Genomic DNA, 24,373 nt, shown 5'->3' on the forward strand with positions numbered 1-24,373 from the left:
GGGATTTGGACCCGGGCATTCTGGTTCCAGAGTCCACACCTTAGCTACCAAGCCACGATGCCTTTGCATTACTGCCTGATGCGGGAAGTATCTGGCAAACAGTAGGCGCTCACTAAACGGGAGGAGTTCTTCCTCCCAGAGAAGTCTAGCATACAGCAGGCATTTTATAGGTACACGTTAGTCTGGTGCGACAAAGCTATTCCTAACTCGTGGGCTCCATAAGGGTCCTCAATTTCCTTGTCAGTTCCTTTAGACTCCATTCACTGTTACACGATCTGGGCAGGTGCAGGAAGACCAAATCCTAATGAATGGGATCGATTATCTCGGTTCTCTTCCTTCATGTGTTGTTCTCGTTACTCTGCGATCCTCAGCAACGCCTCCGGCACCGCCTCTCCCGGGAGCCCGCCCCCCCAACATTGCCGTGCGCACGCGCATTGTCCCCCCCGCCCAGTAGAGTGACGGGAGGGATCAGCCAATGGAGTCCTGAGAAAGGTGGAGCGGCACCTGGAGAGTTCCCCACCGATCCTGCGTCCTGAATATTCATGAGGGAGGCGGGTCGACGCCGCTTTTCTCGGCGGCCGGCGCCATGAAGTGAGAAGGGGTCCTGAGTGCGCTGCTTGCGAGTGGGCTCGGGGGTGGGGTGGGGTCTGAAAGATGGGGGGATTAGTGGGCGCGCCCGGGGCCCGGGCGGGGGGAGGGGCTGCCGGAGGAGTGGGGCGAGGAGAGCGGCGGGGACCTGCGGGGCGGTAACAGGGATGGTCAGCGAGGAGATGCCGAAGGGACCCGAGGCTCCCGGGGAACTGGGGGACCCTCGCGGGAAACCGGCGCCGGCAAGTAACCCCTCTCGGCCGGACGGGTGGGGACTGTGGGGGCTGGAGAGGGGCTGCGGGGGCGAGGGACTGAGCCGGTCGCCCCCTGCCGCCAGGCTCAACGTGGACGGGCTGCTGGTCTACTTCCCTTACGACTACATCTACCCGGAGCAGTTCTCCTACATGCTGGAGCTCAAGCGCACACTGGACGCCAAGGTGGGTGGGCCCGACCCAGCCTTTCCCACCCGGCAGGTGCACTACGGCCCGTGGGTCTAAGCACGGAGATTGCTGGACCTCGGGGTTTTAGGAATATGAGGTCCTGGGGAAGTTGGCACTCCTAAAGCTCCTGTTACCTAAAACAGCAGCACCTAACGTTTATCAGCCGCTGCGTTGCTTTGGAGCCGGCTCTCTGGGTTGGAATCCTAGACCCACAGTTGTGTGCCTTTGGGCGAATCCCTTCATCTCCCTGTTTCACAGCTTTCTCCTCTGTAAAATAGGCTTAGTACCATTGCCTACCCTCAGAGGTTCACGGGAAGGTTATGGGAGTTAATTCAGTAAGTAAGGCAGCAGTTCTTAACTGGGGATGATTTTGACCCCCAGAGGCAGTCCAGAGACATTCCTGCTTGTCATACTAGTGGAGTGGGCGTACTAGTGGGCATCTGGTAGGTAGAGGCCATGGGTGCTGCTAAGCATTCTGCAGTGCAGGGGACAGCCCCCCTCCCATACGTCAGTGTAGCCTAGATGGAGAAACCCGGATATGAGTAAGACACTTGGAAGGGGTGCCAGGCACAGAGTAGGTGCTGTGGAAGTGTTTGCTAAATTAAAAGAAAAAATGGGTCGCTGCATATCAGCTACCATGCTAAATATGTAACCGTCAGTTTTTCATTAATCCTCACAGTTGTGATCTGAAGAAGTGCTTATTAGGCCCATTTTATTTATTTTTTTAAAGATTGTGCGTGTGTGTGTGTGTTTAAAGTAATTGGTGTACCCTTTGCGGGGCTTGAACCTGCGATCTTGAGATCAAGAGTCACATGCTCTTCCTAGCTGAGCCAGCCAGGTGCCCCCAGGCCCATTTTAGAGATGAGGATACTGAGGCCACATCGGTGAAGACACTTGCCTAAGACCACTCAACAACGAGGTGGCAAAAGTGGGGTTCAAACCCACTACCCCCAGGACCTAGAGTTTTAATTGCTGTGGTCCCAATATTTCTAGATGGTGGCATGCCGGGAGTGGTCCCCAGAGTTTGTGTCCCTAAAGTTCTGTCTTTCCTCTCAACATGCAGGGTCATGGCGTCCTGGAGATGCCCTCAGGCACTGGGAAGACAGTGTCCCTGTTGGCCCTGATCACGGCATACCAGAGGGTAAGTGACCCCTGGGACCGGGGAGAGGGGCAGAGGGAAGGGGTCCAATGGAGGCTGAGTCTACTGTCACCGGCAGGCGTATCCACTGGAGGTGACTAAGCTCATCTACTGCTCGAGGACGGTGCCTGAAATTGAGAAGGTGAGCCAGGGCCAATCCTGGGGCTCCCCCAGTCCTGCAGGACTTGCTGGTCCCCCTGTTGGTTGCCCTCATAGCTTTGGGGGTTGCTGGGGAAGCTGGGGAAGGGGCTGGGCCAGGCTGGGCAGGGTCTTACGCCCGAGTCCCCCTCTGTCCTCCACGGGAACAGGTGATTGAAGAGCTGCGAAAGTTGCTCAACTTCTATGAGAAGCAGGAGGGTGAGAAGCTGCCGTTTTTGGGGCTGGCTCTGAGCTCCCGGAAGAACCTGTGTATTCATCCTGAGGTGTGTACCCATTTCTCCCCTTGCCCCCAGTCTCAGGGTTGAAGAAACCTCCATCTGACCGGAGTTCTAGATCTGTAAACCAGACCCCTCAGGGCGGCAGGCAGGGACCACCTGCAGACTTGTCACATGTCAAACTCTGACTCCTGGTCGGGTGGCCCAGAAAAACACACCTCCCCAGCCTGGGAGAGGTTAAAAAAGGCTGTTCGTGGAGTCTAGCAGGCCAGGTTTCCTGGCTCAGAAACCTTAGTCACGTATTTTTGGAAAGGTGATTTTTTATAGTGGGGCTTCAGTCTTTTCTGTAAAACACAGCTTTATACAGTTGATAAGATTGAGCAAGGGGGGAGAACAGGAGTGAGATGGGCGAAGGGGGTCAAAATGTACAAACTGCCAGCTATAAAGCAAGCAGGTCACAGGGATGTAACCGACAGTGTGTTGACTATAATTAATGATACTCTGCTGTATATTTGAAAGTCACTAAGAGGGGTGCCTGGCTGGCTCAGTCAGTAGAGCACGCGATGCTTTATCTCCAGGTCATGAGTTCAAGCCCCACATTGGCTGTAGAGTTTACTTTAAAAAAACCGAGAAAGTAAAAAAGAAAAATTGTAACTGTGGGGTGATGGATATTAATTAGGCTTTTTGTGATGGTCATTTTGCGGTATTTACAAGTATCAAATTATTATGTTGTACACGTGAAACTAATAGTATTATATGTCCATTATATCTCAATAATTAAAAGAAAGTGGGGTGCCTGGGTGGCTCAGTGGGTTAAGCTGCTGCCTTTGGCTCAGGTCATGATCTCAGGGTCCTGGGATCGAGTCCTGCATCGGGCTCTCTGCTCAGCAAGGAGCCTGCTTCCCTCTCTCTCTCTGCCTGTCTCTGCCTACTTGTGATCTCTCTCTGTCAAATAAATAAATAAAATCTTTAAAAAAAAATAAAGATTAGGTGAGATGATTTTTTAAATCAGGGTAAAATTGACATATAACTTACATAACTTTAGTTTCAGGTTTACCATGTAATGTGTCGGTATTTGTGTATATTGCAAAATAATCACCATGGTAAGTCTAGTTAATATCTGTCACTTTACACAGTCACAGAAATTTTTTTCTTGTAATGAGAACTTTTAAGATCTCTCACAGGAGCTTGGAAATACACAATATGGTGTTATGAACTAGAGTCTCCTTGCCGTACCAGACACAGGGCTGGAACTCACAACCCTGAGCTCAGTGTAAGGGTCTAACAGTCGCACTGCTGTTACACCCCCTGTGGTTAAGGTCTCCCTGGTGTCTTAACTCTTTAATAATAAAACCGTTGCGGTTTAAGTTTCCCCCAGAATTCCTCATTCTCACTGCAGATGGAACAGGCCAGCACCACCCCCCTACCCCGTCCCACCTTGTTGACAGGTGTAGAGCCCCAGGTTCCAGGAGTGGTTGAACATCTTGGCGCTGAGCCGCGCCCTCTCCCACCCCGCCTCCAGGTGATGCCCCTGCGCTTTGGGAAAGACGTCGACGGGAAATGTCACAGCCTCACAGCCTCATATGTGCGGGCGCAGTACCAGCAGGACCCCAGCCTGCCCCACTGCCGCTTCTACGAGGTGCCTGCCGGCCGGGCCGAGGGAAGAAGACCGGGTTGGCTGTAGTAGCCGGCCTCCCTGACCCCGTGTACCCTCTCGCCCCAGGAGTTTGATGTCCATGGGCGCCAGGTGCCTCTCCCTGCTGGGATCTACAACCTGGATGACCTGAAGGCCTTGGGGCGGCGCCAGGGCTGGTGCCCCTACTTCCTTGCCCGGTATTCGGTGAGGAGGCTGCTGGGGGTCAGGCAGAGGAGGGCAGCAGTGCGGGGTAGCCCATCGGCCCACCTGCATGTCCGTCTGTCTCTGTCCATTAGCTGTTCTCTGTCCCTTGCCTGTGTCTGTCTGTCTGTCTGTCTTACCTGGCCTCTGGGGGAGAGTGGGACTAATGGGGGTACAGGGCGAGGGGTGGCAGGGCAGTGTCGCACCTCATGTGGGCTGGGCTAACCCTGCCCGTCTTGGCCCCCAGATCCTGCACGCCAACGTGGTGGTTTACAGCTACCATTACCTCTTGGACCCCAAGATTGCAGAGCTGGTGTCCAAGGAGCTGGCCCGCAAGGCCGTTGTGGTCTTCGACGAGGCCCACAACATTGGTGAGGCGGGAGTGGGGCACATGGGGACGCACGTGGGCGCCAGCCCCTCTGCCGCGGCTCCAGCAGCTCCAGCGGCCTGACCGAGCCCGGGTTCCTCCCCTGTCTTCCCCAGACAACGTCTGCATCGACTCCATGAGCGTCAACCTCACCCGTCGGACCCTGGACCGCTGCCAGGGCAACCTGGAGACCCTGCAGAAGACGGTGCTCAGGTCGGGGCTCCACATCCCGCTCCTGCCTGAGCCTCTTCCAGGAACCCCCTTCTGCCCAGCGTGGCCACAGGGCCAGCTGCCCTGTCCCTGCATCCCACGCACATCCCCTGCCTGTCCCACCTCGCCCGCAGGATCAAGGAGACGGATGAGCAGCGGCTGCGGGAGGAGTACCGCCGCCTGGTGGAGGGACTGCGGGAGGCCAGTGCGGCGCGGGAGACCGACGCCCACCTGGCCAACCCCGTGCTTCCAGATGAGGTGCTACAGGGTGAGCCCCAGCTCTCAGCTGCCACCCACACCCCGCCTCACCCGGCCCGCTCCCAGCCACCGGAGTGGCTGATGCCTTCTTCCCGCAGAGGCCGTACCAGGCTCCATCCGCACTGCAGAGCACTTCCTGGGCTTCCTGCGGCGGCTGCTGGAGTATGTCAAGTGGCGGCTGCGGGTCCAGCACGTGGTGCAGGAGAGCCCCCCGGCCTTCCTCAGTGGCCTGGCCCAGCGCGTGTGCATCCAGCGCAAGCCCCTCAGGTGTGGCCCCACGCGGCTGGGGGTGGGGGTGGGGTGGGAGGCCAGACCCTGGGCCCTCCCCGAACCTCAGCCTCTGGGCCTGAGCTGCCATGTTGTGCCAGTGTCGGGAATCAGCGATCCAGGTAGAAGGAGCCTGTGTGAGGGCCGTCTGACCAAGGGGTAGCCGGGGAGGGAGTGGCCCTGGAGGGGGGCCCCGGACAAGAACCCAGCACAGTGGGACCTTCAGGGGGAGAGGTGCTGTGGATCCCTTGCACCCCAGTCTGCTGCCAGTGCTTCTCTTTGTGCCCCGGAAACCTGAGGGCAAGAATGACCCCAGCGGGCAGTCTGTGGGGTGGGTCAGCCTCCCCGGCGCGCAATAAGCAGAGCGTGGACCCAGGAATGGGGTGGGGCCTTCTGTCCTATTCCTCTGCTATTTTGGATAAGTCATGGGTCTTCTCTGAACCTCAGTTTCCTCTTCTGTTGAGTGGGAATGGAGTGGTCACCTTTACTCTGGTTTCTGTGGGGGTTACATGAGAAAGCCATGATAGAAATAACTCCCCGTCTTGACCCCCAGTGATGAGCTAACCACTTGAGGTTCTGTATCTTGTGGGCTCTCAGTACAGCGTCCCTGGCTGCACACGAGGACAGTGTGGCCTAGAGACAGCAAGCTATCAGCCAGCGTCACAGCTCCTCATGGGGGAGGTGCGTGAAGCCAGGTCTATAGGGCTCCGAAGGCCCTGGCTGCCCTGCATCTCGGGGAGTGGAATGGCCCTTGGGGTGGCATTGTCTGTCCCTCTTCATGAGAGACTCATGAAGGCAGAGATAGGCTCCCAGCCAGTTATGTTCCCTGAGTGCCTGCTCTGTGCCGGGGGAGACCCGTCCCTGGACTGGGACAACTGTGAGCTGGCACGGCTGAGATGGGGGAGGCCCGAGGGGGCGCCTGATCCAGCCAGGGTGGGGAGCATCAAGAAGTCATACTTGAAGCCATGATGTTTGGAGGCCGGTTCTAGAACTCTGACTATCGGCCTGGTTCTGAAGCCAGGTGCTCCTGCCCCATGACCTGCCCTTGAGGGGCGACAGTGTCAAGCCTGACTGTCAATGTTTGTGACCGAGTGGCCGTGTGTGTGTGCACACGCGTGAGGGTGTGAGACTCCTCTGTGAGTCTGTGGGATTCTGACGCTCTGTGTGTCATCAGGATGGCCACATGTGACCGACAGTGGAAGCGGCCATGGGTGTGAGTGTGTGTGTGTGGCCGTGTAGGACTGGGATGCTCGGTGTGGCTGTGGGTCTCCTCTTTGGACCAAGAACGTGCATGAGATCGTGTGACCACGTGCTTGGAGGGTCTCATCACTGGTGTGTGTGTGTAGGTGTAGAGTGTGGAGACACGGGTGACTGAAACAGCCCCAGCCTCTGTCCTCAGCAACCACTTAGTCGCATGGGGTGGCATGTGTGACCGCACGCTGATGGTGGCGGAGGGGGTCACTGTCCCGTTGGCTCTCCATTGCCCCCCTGACGCCGTCTGGCCTCCCGCACCAGATTCTGTGCCGAACGTCTCCGCTCCCTCCTGCACACCCTGGAGATCGCTGACCTTGCCGACTTCTCTCCCCTCACCCTTCTGGCTAACTTCGCCACCCTCGTCAGCACTTATGCCAAAGGTAAGCTTATCTTCTGCAGCCAGAATGAGAATCCCCGCGGAGACCAGAGGCTTGTCTGTGGGGCGGGGCCGCTCAGAACCTTGTAGGGTTGGGCTCAGGAGTTTGGGCTTTGTTCCGAGTGTGGGGCGGTTCCACTGATAGGTCTTGAGTTCGGCAAGCCTCATGCTTAGATTTGTATTTTCAGAGGCTCCCTTTGGCTGCAGAGTGGAGTAGGGTGGGGGGGTGAGGCCAGAGAAGCTCTGGGGTGTCACTCCCCCTGTATGGTCTGGTAAGGAGTTGGCCCTTCTACTCCCAGGAAGTGGGGAGCCATAGGAGGTTCTGAGCAAGGGAGGGGCAGGGACCTGGGGCAGGATGGGAGGACAGAGGAGCTGGAAAGCTCTCTCTGGAGACCCGGTGCTTGGGGTGGGGAACAGTGCTCAGGCGTCCAGCTTGCCAGGGAGAGGGGAAGTGTTCCCGAAGCTTTACTGGTCAGCCCTCCCTCCCTTCCCTCAGCATTAAGCTGGCCAAGGGCTCAGTCTGATCCCCAGGGATTACTGTTGTATCCCGGAAACCAGGTCAGGCCTCTTGACACGCTGCACCAGCCCAGAGGATGGAGAGGCTGTCCCCCAAACCCAGGACCTGTCAGCAGCGAGTCCCACTAGAAGCTTCCTTCTGTGTCCAGTCCCCTCCCTGTCCCACCCCATCTTCCTTCTGGGACTAGCTTTTTCCTCTCCTCCCCACTTCCCCATCCACCAACGTCTCACACTGTTTTACCTGGGACATCTGTCCCTGTATTCCTCAGCCCCCCATTATCTCCTGCTCCTTCAGGCTTGGCTTGTTAGAAATGTTCCCTCTTCCAGGAAGCCCTCCCTGACCCCCAGGCTGGTCAAGCCCCCCTCCTTCTGGTTTCCCTGTCCCAGCCCTGTCTACTCTGAGTGGTCACTCTGGGGACAGGACTGTGCCTCTGTCATCAGACTGTGAGCCTGGAGAGGGCAGGTCCAGAGCTATCTTGGTTCCCACTGTCCCTAGTACAGGACAGGGCACAGAGGACTGTTTGTTTGTTTGTTTGTTTGTTTTAAAGATTTTAGTTATTTATTTGACAGAAATCACAAGTAGGCAGAGAGGCAGGCAGAGAGAGAGGAGGAAGCAGGCTCTCTGCTGAGCAGAGAGCCCGATGCGGGGCTTGATCCCAGGACCCTGGGATCATGATCTGAGTCGAAGGCAGAGGCTTTAACCCACTGAGTCACCCAGGGGCCCCTGTTTTTTTTTTTTTTTTTTTTTTTTAACATTTTACTTATTTATTTGACAGAGACAGTGAGAGTGAGAGAGGGAACACAAGCGGGGGGAGTGGGAGAGGGAGAAGCAGGCTTCCCGCCTAGAAGGGAGCCCGATGTGGTGCTCGATCCCAGGACTCTAGGATCATGACCTGAGCCAAAGACAGACACTTAATGACTGAGCTACTCAGGCACCATATTTTTTTTAATTAAGTGAAGTTGAATATATGAATTCACTCATTCATTCACCTTTTTTTTTTTTTTTTAAGATTTTATTTATTTATTGGGCAGAGATCACAAGTAGGCAGAGAGAGAGGGGGAAGCAGGCTCTCTGCTGAGCAGAGAGCCTGATGCAGGGCTCGATCCCAGGACCCTGGGATCATGACCTGAGCTGAGGGCAGAGACTTTAACCCACTGAGCCACCCAGGCTCCCCCAGAAACCAAGAGGGGTCTCATTCCTGAACTCTTGGAACTTACATTGCAGAGGGGAGGACAGGTAACAGAGACTCAAATAAATAAGAAAGATAATTCCAGAAAGGGACAGTTTTCACAAGAAACAAAAATGTTGCCATGTTGGAGCATGCCTGCAGTGGCCAAGGAAGCCTGAGGCGCTGACATTTGAGCTGAGTTCCAAATGACCAGATGGAATCAGCTGCCTTGGGAACCTTTTCTGGCTGTGGGACAGCCAGTGCAAAGGCCCTGGGGTGGAGTGAGCCTGGTCGTTTTTGGAAAGTTAGGCAGGAGGCGGCCTGTGAGCCAGGAGGAAATGAGGTCAGCACGGCAGGGTCTCAAAGATAATCTCAGACTCTGGAAGGGGCCTGGGGAGCTGTGCAGGGCCTCTGAGCAGGGCAGGGATGTGATCTGACCCGGGATTTCACAGGGTCCCTTTGGCTGCTGGGAAGGGAGTACAGGTGGGAGCTGGAAGCCCAGGGAGGTGACTACAATAGTCCAGGCTAGAGGTGATGGTGGGGGAGGGGCGGGGAGAGTGGTCAGATCACAGATAGGCTTTGGAGGTAGAGCCGACCTGACTGATGGTTTAGAGACAAGGATCATGGGGGAAGGCTCCAGGCTTAGGCTTGAGTGGGGGTGTTGGTTCCTGTGGCCCCGGGAGACTCTGAGGGACCTTTGGTGCACTCTGTTCATGACACTCCTGGGTGGGTGTCGGCCCTGGGAGAAGTGGGCAGGTTGGGGTGTACTGTGGGCTCCCAACGCCTGGATTTTAAGCTTGAGGAACCAGTGGCTGGTCCCAGTCACTAATGGGGCAGGAGAGAGTGGCCGGGTGGGCATGGCAGTGACCGGTAACCAAGAGTCTCACCTGCTTGTAGGTTTCACCATCATCATTGAGCCCTTTGATGACAGGACTCCCACCATTGCCAACCCCATCCTGCACTTCAGGTGAGACCCGACCCCAGTATGGGGGCGTGAACAGACCAAGGGGGCCCCAGAGTGGTCCTCACCACCCCCGTCCGCTTCCTGCAGCTGCATGGATGCCTCACTGGCCATCAAACCCGTGTTCGAGCGCTTCCAGTCAGTGATCATCACATCGGGGGTGAGACCCCTTCTCCGTCCCCGTCCCCAGCCCTCCACTGTGGGGCTCCCGGTTTCTGCCCAGTTCTGCTAAGATCCCTCCCACTGTCCCTGCAATAGACGCTGTCCCCCCTGGACATCTACCCCAAGATTCTGGACTTCCACCCTGTCACCATGGCAACCTTCACCATGACGCTGGCCCGGGTCTGCCTCTGCCCCATGGTGCGTGGGAGAGGGTGGGTGCTGGGCCAGGGGTGGTGGGCCTCCATTCCTCCCTCTCTTTCCCCTGCTGATGGGGCAGGAGAGTTTTAGAGCTGAGGGCACAGACTCTGGGTTCAGACAGATCTGGGCTTGATGTGACTTCTCTTTGGGGGTGTGATTCCCCAGGCCTCAGTTTCTAATCTATAAAGTGAGAGTGCTTCCTCCCTGACCTCCCGGGGTGGTTGAGGGGATTGTGAGAGAGCGGCTTGCACGGCCCAGGGCCTAGTGCAACATTTTGGTTAATGTGGGCTCTGCCTAGTTCGTCCTCTGGCCATGACCTTGATGATGAACCTTCTGCTTTGTCTCAGTCTCCTTTGTAAAACAGTCTTCAGTCCCTTCTCCAAATTCCTTGGGCCAGATGTATTCTAGAAGTGAGAATTTCCCAGACTTGAAAAAACCAAGCAGGTGCTGTGTGGGGTGTGACATTCGGTGGGTTTGGGGCAGCTATGGCCAGGGAAAGTCCTGGTTTGGCAGGAACATGTTTTAAGCCGGCAGACAGAGGGAGGTCAGCCAGGACCCTGAGTGGACTCAGGTGAGGCCAGGGGTCGCGACCACACGAGTTGGCACCAGAGTTAAGTACCTGGAGTTCTGAAGTTGGCTCAGCTTTTGGAATCGCCCTTTGGGGGTTGAAGACGAGTGATGGCCACGTCCTGCCTTGTCTGTGGAGGCCGGCAGGGGGTGCTGGGGGTGCCCTGGGCCTGGTGGCTGGCGAACTCATGGGGATATATGTCCTGCGGGAACCGCGTGGCCTGGGGGCTGGGGCCAGCAGGATAGACTTGCTGGTCAGTGGTGCGGGCAGATGGGGTCGGTTCTGCCACTGCTGTTGACTTGCCACGTGACTCGTGGTGGGCGGCTCATCTTCTCCGGGCCTGAGGTCATCTGTCCATGCCATGCAGGTGACAGGGGAGCCGAGGTTTCACTCAAGGGCACCGTGTCCCTGCAAAGCCGAGCCCTACACCAGCAGGCCACCAGCCCGTCGGCATGGTTGCTGCCGGTTGCTTACCCGGACATCTCTTGCTCTCTGCAGATCATCGGTCGTGGCAATGACCAGGTGGCCATCAGCTCCAAATTTGAGACCCGGGAGGATATTGGTATGCTGCTCATGGGGCAGCTTGACGGGTTCTTGGGGCGGGTATATTGGGGGGTCTCAGGCTGTGGTAACAAATAGCCCCAAGTCTGAGCCGCGGTCACGTCTTGCTCACGGTATGCGCCACTGTGGGTTGGCAGGGGCCTGCCCCATGTCTCCTCACGCTGGGAACCTGCTCCACTGGACACGCCCCTGTGGGGGTGACATGTGACGGGAAGGGTCCTGGTAATGCCTCCTGAAGGCGTTCACCCGGAAGTGACCCACTACCCCTTCTGTGCCCCTTTTGTTAGCCAGCGCAAGTCACGTGGCCACGCCTAACTCTGGGGGCAGGGGCGGGGGACGCAGTCCTCCCAGGGGCCTGGGAAGAGACGTGGAATGTGTGTGAAGAGCCGTCCAGAGGTGTGGAGCCCTCCACCTCCAGGTGGCCTCAGTGGCATTTTCTAGGCACCCTGAATTCAAGACGGGGCATTAGCTAGGAAACCTCTGAAGGGAGGGGGAACAGGACCCATGCATGTCCTCTCACTACCACCATGCCCCACCCAGCGGTGATCCGGAACTATGGGAACCTCCTGCTGGAGATGTCCGCCGTGGTCCCCGATGGCATCGTGGCCTTCTTCACTAGCTACCAGTACATGGAGAGCACCGTGGCCTCCTGGTATGAACAGGTAGGCCCAGCTGCCCGTTCCCCGGGAAAGGCCCCCTCTCCTCAGTTCTTGGCGCTCTTTCTCATTGGTCTCATGTTGTAAGTGGTGACATGCATCATAGAGGACAGGACAGTATATAAAATACAGTTCAAAGAACAAATGGCGTAGCGTACCCTAGTCCCCTCTGCCCCCCAACATCCAGACCCTGCAGGACAGTGCAGGGGTGAAGTCATGGAGTGTTCTGGAAGTGGGGCTCACCACAGCCAGGTCCCGAATGGCCGGCAGGATGAGGGCGTGGTGGCCACTGTGACATCTCTGCTTCGGCACCACAGCCCAGCTCTCGGGTAGTGGAAGCAGGTGCCTCTAGGGTAACCCACACTCCAGGGAATGGGGCAGGGAAGCCTTGTCCACTCGGTCGAGACCTTGGTCTCGTCCTCAGCGGGGTGCTTCCCACACCGTGGGAAAGGTGGCTGCTGGCCATCCAGGTCCGCATCTTGAGTCTAGTGTGTCCTATTTAAGAAAGCTTTGCCTACCTCAGGCTCTTGAAGATCACGTCCTGTGTTTCTTCTAGAAGCCGGGTAGTACTAGCTTTCACATCTGGCTCTGTGAGATACCTCACATCTTTGTGTGTGGTGTAAGGTCAGGGTCAAGGTTCTTTTTCTCCCTCTATGAAGCTCCAGTCATTGAAGCCCAATTCCCTAGAAAGCACTTGCCCCCCGCCAAGGGGTACAGGTGAGCTATCTGTATGGGGGTGTGTTTCTGGACCCTCCGTTCTGTCCTGTGTCTGTCCTTGATCACTCACAGAGCTAGTGCAGGGTCATGGAAGTCTCTGGGCAGCCTCAACCCGGCTCCCCCTGGCCTATGTTGGCTCCTCCACTAAAGTACCAGCAGGGTGGGTGGAGGGTCCCACTTCGCCTCCACTCACCCCGCTGAAGGAGCCACCTTGGGCCATATGCCTGCCCCACTTGTCCGGAAGATGATGTTCCGTGCCTGGAATCACAGCTTCCCACCAGGAGTGAAGCCGGCCAGCAGCCACCCCCTGACTCCACCCCCGAGTCTGTGCCGGCCACCGGGGCCCGGGGAGAGAGGTAGTCGGCTGCACGGGGGTCGGGGCAGAGTTGAGCCGAGGCAGGACGCCTGTGCCCTTAGTCCACTTTCCGCCAACCTGCAGCCTGACCTGCCTGTTGTCCTCCCCCTAGGGCATTCTTGAAAACATCCAGAGGAATAAGCTGCTCTTCATTGAGACGCAGGATGGGGCTGAGACCAGTGTCGCCCTGGAGAAGTACCAGGAGGTGGGCAACGGGGCAGGGGGTGCCGGGAGACTGCGCGCAGGGGGCCCAGGGGAGGCAGTTCTGAGGGGACTTGTCTCCTGTCTCGCTCCCCTCCCCAGGCCTGTGAGAATGGCCGTGGAGCCATCCTGCTGTCAGTGGCCCGGGGAAAAGTGTCTGAGGGAATCGACTTCGGTGAGTAGACCGGGCTCTCCCCTCCCCAGGTGCCTGCTTGGAGCTCTGGCTATTTCTGTTCCTGCAGGGGATGACCCCCGATCCCCCAACACACCCGCAGCCTGGGCTCACGCAGGGACCTCCCTCTTCTTCAGTCCCCGGGCCCCGCGGGGTCTGCTGCTCTGATCACCCCCCAGTAACCCATCCCCTGCCTCATGCTCGCTCCGCAGTGCACCACTACGGGCGCGCGGTCATCATGTTCGGTGTCCCCTACGTCTACACCCAGAGCCGCATTCTCAAGGTGAGCAGCACCGCGGCTCCCTGGGACAGTTGGGGTTCTGGGGCCCTCCCCTTGGGACTGAGGTGGCATGCAGGAGGGGCGCTCTTCTCGCGGGCAGGCACGGCTGGAGTACCTGCGGGACCAGTTCCAGATCCGCGAGAACGACTTTCTCACCTTCGACGCCATGCGCCACGCGGCCCAGTGCGTGGGTCGGGCCATCCGTGGCAAGACAGATTATGGCCTCATGGTCTTTGCCGACAAGGTATGGGTGCAGGGGTGTCGGCCTACCGGGCTGTGCCCCCTACCCCCTTTCCAGATGGGGAAGGAGGCCTGGGCTCCCTGACAGGGGCCTCATGTCTTTCCTTCCTCCCTCGTGCTTCTGCTGACAGCGGTTTGCCCGGGCTGACAAGCGCGGGAAGCTGCCCCGCTGGATCCAGGAGCACCTCACGGACGCCAACCTCAACCTGACCGTGGATGAGGGCGTCCAAGTAGCCAAGTACTTCCTGAGGCAGATGGCTCAGCCATTCCACCGGGTGAGCTGGAGGGGCCCACCCTCCCTCCCTCCACTCTTCCGAGGCGACGCTCCTTGACGAAGGTCCCAAGCCCCAGCCCTGCCCAGGGGAGCGGCCACACCCATCCTCCATGTGGGAGACTGGCTGGCTGTCCTCTCCCTACCTCAGGCCTAGCTTCTGCTTCCAGGGATGGCATGTTCCCCCTTAGTTGGGTGTTTCTAGACTCCAGCATCCCGCCCCATAGCCCCCGTGCGGGCCACCCCCTGTCACTACTGGTTCTCAAGTCTTGGCCCCTGGCGTCCCAGGTGGCCTGTGGAGAAGTGCTCCCGCCATCTGGCCCCACCTGGAGCTGACTCCTCTCCCCTCACACCCCAGGAAGACCAGCTGGGCCTGTCCCTGCTGAGTCTGGAGCAGCTGGAATCAGAGGAGACGCTGCGGAGGATAGAGCAGATCGCGCAGCAGCTGTAGCTCAAGGTGTGCACAGGGCCCGGGAGGGGTGTGGGGCGACTCTGGGGTTTCACCTGGCCCCGAGGCCCAGCAGCCTAGAGGTGGTCTCTGGGCCTTACAGGAAACCTCAGGTAGACATTTATGGCTTCCAAATCTACAGCCTTTAATTGCAGGAGGAGCGAGGGAGTCCCATATAGGGGGAGCCCCTAAGAGGTGGGGAGAAACTCAGGGAGATGAAAGGCTGCCCCTCCCCCCTTCCCCACTCTTCCTGAGAAGCTAGAGCCATGTCGTCCTGTCCCCTTCAGCGGGGGCCCAGGTCCTGGGTGCTGAGGGTGCGCGTGGTCTTGCTCAGGTGCTGATGGGGGACCTGCAGACAGGCACAGGGGAGGTGTGGGCGCGGGGCAGGACCCAGCTCTGCTCTGGGTGCCATGAGGGTCACCACTGAGCATCCCCAGGGCTTGCTTTTCTGTCCCTTGGGCTCTAGCCCAACTAGGACCTGTCCATTCTCCTCTTCACGGGTCCCTTCCAACACCAGCCCGGGCATACCCCTCCTCCCTTGCCTCTGGGCCTGCTAGCCCAGCCCCCTCCCTACTCCACTGTTGCCCCAGGTGCTCCCCTCACCTGGGTCCCAGCAGCCTTTGGACCGTCCACATTCAGCACGTTGAGCGACAAGGCTCTCTTCATCCTATAAGAAGAGGGTGGAAGGGTGAGGCCCACAGCATCTGCCTCCTGCTCTAGACAAGGCTTGCCTGGCACCGGATGTGACTGACAGAGGTGATGGGAACCATGGAGAGTTCTGGAACAGGACAGAGCAGTGTGGGTTACAGAAGCTGCAGCTGTTGGGGCTTTTCGCTGCCCCGATCGAACACTCACCCGGCTGCCCCTGCCATCCCCTCGCCTCGGAGACGGGAGACCAGCTTCTCGCTTCCACGCCTTAGAGACTCACGGATCTTGGAGAAGGAGCTGCTCCGACGAAGGGTCTGGAGAGGGCGCCAGGACCCCAGTCAGCCCCACTTCTCCTCCAGTCCCCGCCCCAGGAGCGGAAGCCAAGCCCATCTTCCCTCCTCACCTGTTCGGTGTCACCAGTTGTGCCTGCATTGGGAGCTCCTAGGAACAGAGGGGGGCAGTGCAGTGAGGACATGGAGCAGTCGCCGGGTGGGGGAGGGCGGGGGCAGGGTAGGGGGCTCACCCAGAGGGGCAGGCAGGTCCTCGCGGCTCAGGATCTCTCGGTACAGCTCTTCTGCTTGCTGGTACTTGTTCTGTTTCAGGTAGGCCGAGGCCTGCAGGGAGGATGGGTGATCGAGGCTCAGATCTGGAGCTCCCCTGGGCACATCCTCCCCTCCCCCACAACTTCGTGACCTGGGGCAGGTGACTAATTCCTGCTCCACTATGGACTAGTGACATAACCTTTGTGCCTCAGTTTATTTGCAGAATGGGACAACAGGAGCACTTAGCTCCTGGGGTCCTTTAAGAAATGGATGGTGCTTTCCCTCAAGGACTGAGATGGGGGTCTAGTGCTCAATAAACCTCTGGCACTGTCCTCAGCCCCACCAACCTGTGTGTTTCCTGAGGCTTCCACGTCCTCTATGTGCCAGGTGACCTCACTGGTCAGAGCCCGGCTCAGAGGCCAGGTCTTAGGAGACCCCTGCTCTAGGGGCTCGCTTGAGCCAGTGGGTGCCTCTGGGGGGGGGGCTGTGGCAGGCAGCCCCAGGGCTGAGAGGTACCTGTGCCCCACAGCGCCCTCACCAGGTTGTTTTTGGTCTTGGCCACGTTTGGGTCGTTGGGCCCGCCCAGGGCCTCGTAGATGCTCAGGGCACGGGCGTAGTGCTGCTCCACCTCCTCAAACTTGCCCTGGTTCTGGCACAGCAAGGCCAGGTTGTTGAGCTGCTTGGCTACGTCCGGGTGGTCGCTCCCCAGGACCTGGGGGTCGGGGGGCATGGGTGAGCCGCGTGATGCCAGCAGAGGTAATGGGGGTCACGAGGAAAGGTTCATAGGATCTACGGTGAGAGTTACAGGAGGTTGTGGACCAGAGGGTAGAAGTTACACAAACGAGATTGTGTGGTCACGAGATTGAGTGAGAGCCACCGAACTGAGCACATCAGGTTCAAGTAGGAAGAACTGGTGGACATGGGACTCTGCAGGGACGGGCCAGGGTCAGGGCCCGGCAGGGGCAGTACCTTCTCCCGGATCTCCAGGGCGCGCTGGCACAGGGGCTCAGCCTCCCGGTAACGCCCCCGCTTCCCATAGAGCACCGCCAGGTTGTTGAGGGTGGCGGCCACCTGCAGGGGTGGTGTCAGGTCAGGGGAGGCAGGTCAGGGTATTGGGAAGAGGGTTGGGGGAGGCAGGTCAGGGTGTGGGGAGGCAGGGCCCCGTCACTCTCCCTCTCAGGTTCCCACTCACTGCAGGGTGCTCAGGGCCCAGCGTCTGCTCCCGGATCTGCAGGGCATCGTGGAGAAGGTCTGTGGCCTCCTTGTACTTGTTCTGGTCCCTGTGAGGAGGCCCAGGGATGGAGAGGGTTGGCCATGCTGGGGTGCCGCCCTTCCACAGTCCCTTGTTGGGGTCTCCATGCCCTCCAAATCGAGCACAGGCTCCCTTTGCTGGCAAGCCTCCGGCCACCTCAGAACTGTTTCCTGCTCTTTTGGGGGTGTCTTGCCTGTTCTCTGACTCCTCGCCTGGGTCACAGTGGCTTCCCCAGGTCCCTGCCTAGCCCCCCCGTAGGTGTCCCGCGCTGGCAGAGCAGGACGCCAGCCCCCACCCCCCAACAACAGGTCCACACTGGCCCTGGGCTCACCGGTACACCAGCGCCAGGATGTTGAGCATGGTGGCCACGTCAGGGTGGCAGTGGCCCGAGCTCCGCTCCAGGTCCTCCAAGGCCTGGCGGCACAGCGGCACTGCAACCTCGTAGCGGCCCTGGCCCGCGTACTGGATCACGAGGTTGTGCAGGGTCCGAAGGCGGGCAGGGATCTCGTAGCCGCCCTGCTGAGCCACTGCGGCCCCCACTGCCTCGGAGCCTGCTGGGGGGCGGCCAGGCATCAGGGCACTGCTGTCGTCCCAGCCTCCCTGTCCCATGAAAGGGAGAACGTACCCCAGGACTGTAGCTGCCTCACTGCCCCACTGGCCCCTGGGATGATGCCCCTGTCGCCCCCACTGGAGCTCTTGAGATTGGGAAGCCAGGTGATGGATGTGAACACAGGGTCAGCCTGGCCGGCGGCACTGTGGCCACCTTGCCTGGTTTCCCGATTGCCAGCCTCGGCTGTCACCTGCCCTGACCCAGGCACTTGACCTCATGCTCCTGCTCCCCTGCCCAGACATATACCTCGGGGTCTCACAGTCTCAGCCTCAGCCTCTCTCCCCTGTGCCTGAGTGCCCCCCGCAACTGTGGGCTCCCCCACACCCACCTTTCCTCTCTTCCTCCTCACTGGGGAACAGGGAGGCCAGGCTGTCTCGCCGAGGAGGGGATTCAGGCTGCTGCAGAGGGCAGGAAAGGGGGCGGTGTCAAGAAGCTGGGAGTTTGCTTTAGAGACCGGGGTCCTGGATCTCAGGGTTTGAGGGAGGTAGTAGAGCCTGGGTGAGGGGGTGGTTCTGAGGACTTGGGAGATCTGGGGACTTTGTGGAAACTGGGGGGCTTCTATGGAAATTCTAGTGGGTCTGGGGGTTGTGGAAGTCTGTCAAGGGGTCCAGATCTTTGGAAGGAGGATCTGGGGCACTGAGGGCCCATGGTGGGGGTACAGGTCTGTGGGGTGTCTAGGGAGGAAGGGGGGCCCCAGTGCCTCCAGCCCCCCACAGCACCTGGCTCTCTGCCGGCGGGTCATACTGTCGCAGCTGCCCCAGGAACTCGAGGTGGTTCTTCTCCTCCTCAAGCTGCGCCACGGCCTCCTCGCTGGCCCGGAGCCGCCGCTGCGTCTCCTCCAGCTCCTCCCGCAGCCATGCGTTCTCCTGGGCCAGCCTCCGGGCCTGGGCTCGCAGCCGCTGCTTCTCCGCCTCCAGCGAGCCCACATGCGCTGACAGGGCCAGCAGCACCTGTGGGGGCCCGGGGGTCAGAGGCCTGGCCCAGCCCAGAGCACCCCTTCTCTACCCAGGAGTCCCTGGATCCTACAGAGACCCTTCCATGGGATTCCAAGTGTGTGCAGAAGCCCCCGGGGAAAAGTCCCAAATCCTGTCCAGGGAGCCTTCTGATCTCACCCAGGCATGCAAACTACGTGTAGGGATGCTTCATGGTCTACCCGTGTGACCCCAAAGTCTCCCCAGAACCCAGAGTTCTACAGATGGGTGCCATTTGGCTCAGGGCTCCTGAACCACACTAGGACCCCTTCTGCTGCCCAGGAACCCCATTCCAGCCTAGAGCCTCTCCCCAGGCCTGGCTCCCCTAGGCCTCCCGCACTTCAGGCTCGTCCCACCGCATAGCTGTCTCCTCCATCCCCCCGGCCTCCTGCCAGCTTCCCAGCTCCCCCCTCCCCATAGATGGAGAGCTGCCCCCCCGCATACCTGGGCCTCACCCAGTCCAAGCTCGATGGCTTCCAGTGAGTGGCTCACCACCTGCTGCTTTTCTTCCAGGAGCTCCAAGCCGGCCACCATGCCCTGTCCTGCCAGGGCCTCAGCCAGGTGTCTGGCCAGGCCATGGTGCTCGGCCCGCAGGGCCTCCAACCCCTGCACCACTTGTCTTGTCTGCCGCACCAGCTCCTCGGGGCTCAGGCGCTCTGGGCCCAGCCCCACACTTCCAGGGGCTGCCACCTGTACGGACATCACAGCTCCTGGGGGGGAGGGGGGCAGGTGGAGGGGATTGGGGAATCAGGGCCAGGGCTAGGTCAGCCGACCGGCTGCCCATCAGGACCCTTCTCCGACTGTCTCCCTGTCCAGCCGGCTCAGACAGCCCTCTGTCTCCATCCCCTCCTCACTCGGGCCAGCTCCCTGTCCCACACCCATACCAGCCAGGCAGCAACTGGGAACATTCTATAGTCTAACTTTGCTGGTCCTCAGCCCTGGGCCCTGCCCTGCAGGCAACTCTGAAACCCCATGCATAACTAACCCCAAGAAGGGCAAACAGTGGTCTAATGGCCTCCCACCTGCCCTTGGCTCACCTGGCCAGCCTTGTCCACCCCAAGGGCCCCAGAACACCTCCCGGGCCGTGTGACCTGGACTGGAGGCACCCGCCTCTGCTGGGAGGGCGGGGCGGGGTGTGTGGAGGCGGGTGGCCTCTCCCGTGAGCTCATTCTTAGGGTGTTTTTGTTGGGAACCAGTCAGACCACTGGGGGTGGGGTGGGGCGGGGCGGGAAGAAAGCGCCAAGGGGCTGGGATGATGGAAGCAGAGGAGTCCTCCAGGTTTGGGGGGATCAGGAGCTGGGGGGACCCGTGTGTCAGCTCCTAGGACCTGAGGAGCTGACAGATTCCAAGGGAACAGGGGCTCCACCCTCCACTGCAGACAGGCTCAGCCAGCCCAAGGCAAGTTGGGACACACGTGTGGCAGCCACAGCTCAGGGATGTCACACTAGCCATAGGACAGCTCAGAGTCTGAGGCCTCAATGCTAATGGGTGGGGGTCTCACAGGGGGCACTTCACGCGGATGTCTGTGGATGACAAGGTCAATGACCTCTGGTGGTGCCTCTGGATCCCTCATACACACATAAACACGCACACATACACTCCACTCCCAGAAATGGACCCCAACACACACACACCCTCCCTTCTTAAATACATAAGGCGACACAGGCGGTCTCCTCTCAGAAATCAAATACATGCTTTTTCTTCTTTCAAATACAGTGCAATCTATACAAACTTTCTCAGAAAGACACCTGCCCACACTCATGCACACACACACATTCACACGCTCCCCTCTCAGAAATATAACTTGACACACACACACTCCCTTCTTAAAAATAGAATGTAATATACATTCTCCTCTCAGAAACAGGACATACTCTGGACATGCCCTGTCTCTTCCAAGAAATAAAACTGAACGCAGTCCCATACATCCATATTTGCTTTAAAAAAAAAAACCCTAGGGGCGCCTGGGTGGCTCAGTGGATTAAGCCGCTGCCTTCGGCTCAGGTCATGATCTCAGTGTCCTGGGATCGAGCCCCGCATCGGGCTCTTTGCTCAGCGGGAGCCTGCTTCCTCCTCTCTCTCTGCCTGACTCTCCGCCTACTTGTGATCTTTCTCTCTGTCAAATAAATTAATAAAATCTTAAAAAATAAATAAATAAATAAAAATAAAAAAAAAAACCCTAATGCCAGGGAACTGAGGTGGCTCAGTTGGTTAAACGTTTGCCTTCGGCTCATGTCATGATCCTGAGGTCCTCAGATCGAGTCCCATATCGGGCTCTCTGCTCAGCCGGGAGTCGCTTCTCCCTCTACTCTTCCCCTGGCTTGTTCTCTAATAAATAGATAAAATCTTTTTTTAAAAAGCCTAATGCAGGGCGCCTGGGTGGCTCAGTGGGTTAAGCCGCTGCCTTGGGCTCAGGTCATGATCTCAGGGTCCTGGGATCGAGGCCCGCATCGGGCTCTCTGTTCAGCGGGGAGCCTGCTTCCCTCTCTCTCTCTGCCTGCCTCTCCGTCTACTTGTGATTTCTGTCTGTCAAATAAATAAATAAAATCTTAAAAAAAAAAAAAAGCCTAATGCAGCACACTAACCCGGGCGCGCGCGTGCACACACACACACATACTCCTCTAGAAATGATACATGTATACTCTCCTCTTGGAAATACAACACACAGGTCTATTTTCCCCTCAGGAAAAAAGGCCAACACACACCGAAACCTGTGCCTCTCATCACTGAATAGATAACCAAATCCCAAATCACTCCAATTCAGCCTGTCCCCTTGTACATAACCCCATGACGTGTCCTTCTCCTGCACTCGGGCGGTCCTACAAGTCCCTAACTCTCCATGACGTGCCTTTAGTGGGAACGCATGTACACACGTGCACACACACACACTCACTCCTAGGAGTCACTGTGGACCTGTCACCTTCTTCCCCACTTCCTCCAACACCTTGCCGGGCCACCCAGAGATTCACACATCTGTGTGCAGCACACACGCAGAGACACAGAGCTCCAAACATGGGCATACCAACGATTCCTCAACTCGGACTCAGCTGTCCTGTCCCAACTGGGTGTCCACGGCAGGCATCCGCAGCAGTGGGGACACACAGAGTAGAGCCACAGTTTCTGCACATAACCCTCTAGGCCACCACAAGCAGCCCAGTTTTGGGTACCTCCTCACGTGTCTCATATTGAGACACCCAGTAAGAAAGCCACAGAATCAGTGGATTTTCTAGACCTCAGGCTCTCACTTGCCACCAATCTCCACGTATATGTGGGTGCATAGGCCAGTCTCTGTCGCTGTACGTACCTATGTGTGTGCACAGCACACGGAACTTAGTGACACTTGCAAGCCCCGCAAAGTCTTGATCACACAAGTTCACGGAGAGTCATTCTGAGCGCTCCAACCGTTTTTCACACGATTTTGCCCACACTCAGCCCCGAGAACAACTCCCTTTCACACATGCACAACCGCACAGCTGATAGTGTTAATCACAGGCACACCCAACCAGTCCGAGCGGGTCCCACAGGGCCCACAGCCGGCCCCATCCCCCCAAGCCCTGGGTCAGGCACCTAATCCCATAAACAACAGTTCACCTCCCTCCCACACACCCGGCCCTGTATTAGACACACACTCAGAGGTCGCCCATGTGTTCATATCTCTGAAACAGTTCCGCATCATCCCCACAGTCCCTCTGCACCCGCGCAGGGTTCCACAGACCGTCCATCTGCCCTTCTCACCCGTACCCACCGCCTGACCCCATCGCACACACACCTGAGCCTCGTACACCGGCTCTCACACGCACCATCTCCACTCCCACACTAGCAGGCATGAGGCCCCCAGCACGGTCATCCCCTAAACCACACATCTTACCCCTGGCCGGCCAGCCTGGCCCAGCCCAGCCCAGCCCAGCCCAGCCCAGCCCCGCGCACCCCGCTTCCCCCGCCAGGCCCTCACAAGGGCCCCTTCCCTCTCCCCAGGCCCCGCCCCGTCCTCGCTTCTATTTACCTCCGCCTGGGGGAGGGGGCGCGGCCCCAGCTGGGCCTCCAGACCCCAGGGGAGCCCCAGGGCGGGGCAGGGAGCCCCCAGGGGCCCCAAGTCTCGTCCCCGTCGCCAAGCCAGCGCGCCCAAGGGCGCGTGGGGCCCAACCCTCACCCTCCGCCCCCATCCTCGCGGTCCCCGGAACTCCCTCCCCGCACTAGGGGGGGCCCACCTGAGCGCGGGTGACTCCGGAACCCGCTCTGCCGCGACACACACGGCCGCGTCCCGCACACCGTGCACGCCCCACCGCTCCCAGCTGCGCCCCGGATTTTGAGCCGCTGGCCGCTCCTCCGAGGGGCGGGGCGGCCGGAAGCCCCGCCCCCGCAGGTGAGACCGACCCCGCCCACAGCCCGGCGCCCTGCGGCCCGGGCCCTGCGGCAATAGCAGAACCGCCGCGGACGCACGCGTAGGCTGTCGGGCTCGTCGAATCCGAGGAAGATACCCGCGCGCTGAAAAGCCGGGTTTCAGCACAGCTGGAATCTTGGAAACTTCGGATCCCGGACAGACGGCTTTCTTGCCGCTCCTGCCCCCGGGTCTTTCCTTTGGCTGGGCCCTCTCCTTGGACCTCTCTTTCCATAGATCCCATTCGTTACTCTGGGAGCTTCGCAAAGGCCGCTTCCTCTGAGAGGCCTTCCTTGACTGCCCCTCCTAAATTACACTGTCCCACCAAAACACTACCGCATTCCCCTGCTTGATCTTTTTTTTTTTTTTTTTTAAGATTTTATTTATTTGACACAGAGAGAGAGATCACAAGTTGGCAGAGAGGCAGGCAAAGAGAGGGGGAAACAGGCTCCTCGCTGAGCAGAGAGCCGGATGCGGGGCTCCATCCCAGGACTCTGAGACCATGACCTAGGCCAAAGGCAGAGGCTTAACCCTCTGAGCCACCCAGGCGCCCCTCCCCTGCTTGATCTTGTTCACAAAACTTTTCAATGCTTAAAATTATTTTATGTAATGTTGTCATATTATGATATTTCATCACTTTACTGGCGAGATAATTGTAGTGACTAAAAACTGGGCTCTGGGTTTGATTTCAGCCCTTACTGGCTGTGAAGGCCTTGGGCAAGGAAGTTAACCTCTCAGTGTGTCTATTTTCTGAAAACTGTAAATGGGGATAGGATGGATGGATAGGGCTCTGTATTGTCAGCGCTGTGTCTTTAGCACTAGAACAGAGCCTGGTGCAAAGTACGTGCTCAATAAGTAATTGCTGAGTGGATGACCGAATGAATCAAGTCTTAGAAACCCAAGTTGGCCAAAGCTGGGCTCAGTAGAATCTGGTTCAACACGGGGCTTTTCCTGCCGTACCTGGGTCTCTGCACTACAGGATGCTTCCAGCAGAGGGGGCTGCTGGGCCGCGGTCCTGGCCCCAGACTACTGCGCAGATCGCATTTTTCTTCAGGGTCAGCCCTGAGGACCATTGTGTCCCCAGGGCTACCGAGCACAGGCCGAACGCGGAGTGAATTATTGGGCCAACAGCTGAATAATGGCCAGTAAAACTAAACTCGCCCTCTAACTTCCCCAGGTATTTCTAGGAAACAGGTTAGAAGGGGGCAGACAAACCCTTCCCTCCTAACTGCACTGTGTTGGCCTCAGGGTGCTGGACATCATTTCTGGATCTGCCACATGCTTACAAAGAGGCAGTGCAGAGCCTGAAGCCTGGTACAGATCCCAGCTCCATCATTTGCCGGCTGTGTGACCCTTGAGCTAGCAACAAACTTCTCTGGGCCTTGGGT

General features: G+C 58.5%; 2 protein-coding genes across 6 annotated transcripts; one reads left to right on the forward strand and one right to left on the reverse strand.

The window, feature by feature from the left end:
- Nucleotides 1–510: 510 nt before the first annotated feature.
- On the forward strand, nt 511–16,109 carry ERCC2 (ERCC excision repair 2, TFIIH core complex helicase subunit). 3 transcript variants are annotated; one of them, XM_059153403.1, is made up of 24 exons: nt 511–591; nt 926–1,025; nt 2,092–2,169; nt 2,246–2,308; nt 2,475–2,588; nt 4,063–4,179; nt 4,264–4,380; nt 4,625–4,748; nt 4,861–4,957; nt 5,089–5,222; nt 5,311–5,479; nt 6,995–7,113; nt 9,692–9,761; nt 9,846–9,915; nt 10,014–10,115; nt 11,182–11,245; nt 11,785–11,906; nt 13,085–13,177; nt 13,276–13,348; nt 13,558–13,628; nt 13,726–13,869; nt 13,997–14,140; nt 14,495–14,593; nt 15,175–16,109. In XM_059153403.1, exons 1-23 carry the CDS (start codon nt 587–589, stop codon nt 14,585–14,587), a joined length of 2,283 nt encoding a protein of 760 aa, XP_059009386.1. In that variant the 5' UTR covers nt 511–586; the 3' UTR covers nt 14,588–14,593; nt 15,175–16,109. The 3 variants fall into 3 exon arrangements, with proteins under 3 accessions (XP_059009386.1, XP_059009387.1, XP_059009388.1); XM_059153404.1 differs by having other exon boundaries at nt 15,305–16,109; XM_059153405.1 differs by lacking the exon at nt 511–591 and adding an exon at nt 699–830.
- Nucleotides 14,705–22,951, reverse strand: KLC3 (kinesin light chain 3). Of its 3 annotated transcripts, none has more exons than XM_059153408.1 (13): nt 22,816–22,951; nt 19,052–19,317; nt 18,356–18,586; nt 17,965–18,034; nt 17,358–17,580; nt 16,967–17,054; nt 16,744–16,845; nt 16,313–16,486; nt 15,756–15,846; nt 15,636–15,673; nt 15,440–15,546; nt 15,188–15,251; nt 14,705–14,933 (listed from the first exon to the last, which is right to left on the reverse strand). In XM_059153408.1, the coding sequence occupies exons 2-13, from the start codon at nt 19,307–19,309 to the stop codon at nt 14,868–14,870; spliced, it is 1,512 nt and encodes a 503-aa protein (XP_059009391.1). In that variant the 5' UTR covers nt 19,310–19,317; nt 22,816–22,951; the 3' UTR covers nt 14,705–14,867. The 3 variants fall into 3 exon arrangements, with proteins under 3 accessions (XP_059009391.1, XP_059009389.1, XP_059009390.1); XM_059153406.1 differs by lacking the exon at nt 22,816–22,951 and adding an exon at nt 22,611–22,749; XM_059153407.1 differs by lacking the exon at nt 22,816–22,951 and adding an exon at nt 22,611–22,747 and having other exon boundaries at nt 17,358–17,577.
- Between the last annotated feature and the right edge of the window lie 1,422 nt (nt 22,952–24,373).

The sequence above is a fragment of the Mustela lutreola genome, chromosome 16 (genome assembly GCF_030435805.1).
Source record: "Mustela lutreola isolate mMusLut2 chromosome 16, mMusLut2.pri, whole genome shotgun sequence".
Lineage (NCBI taxonomy): Eukaryota > Metazoa > Chordata > Mammalia > Carnivora > Mustelidae > Mustela > Mustela lutreola.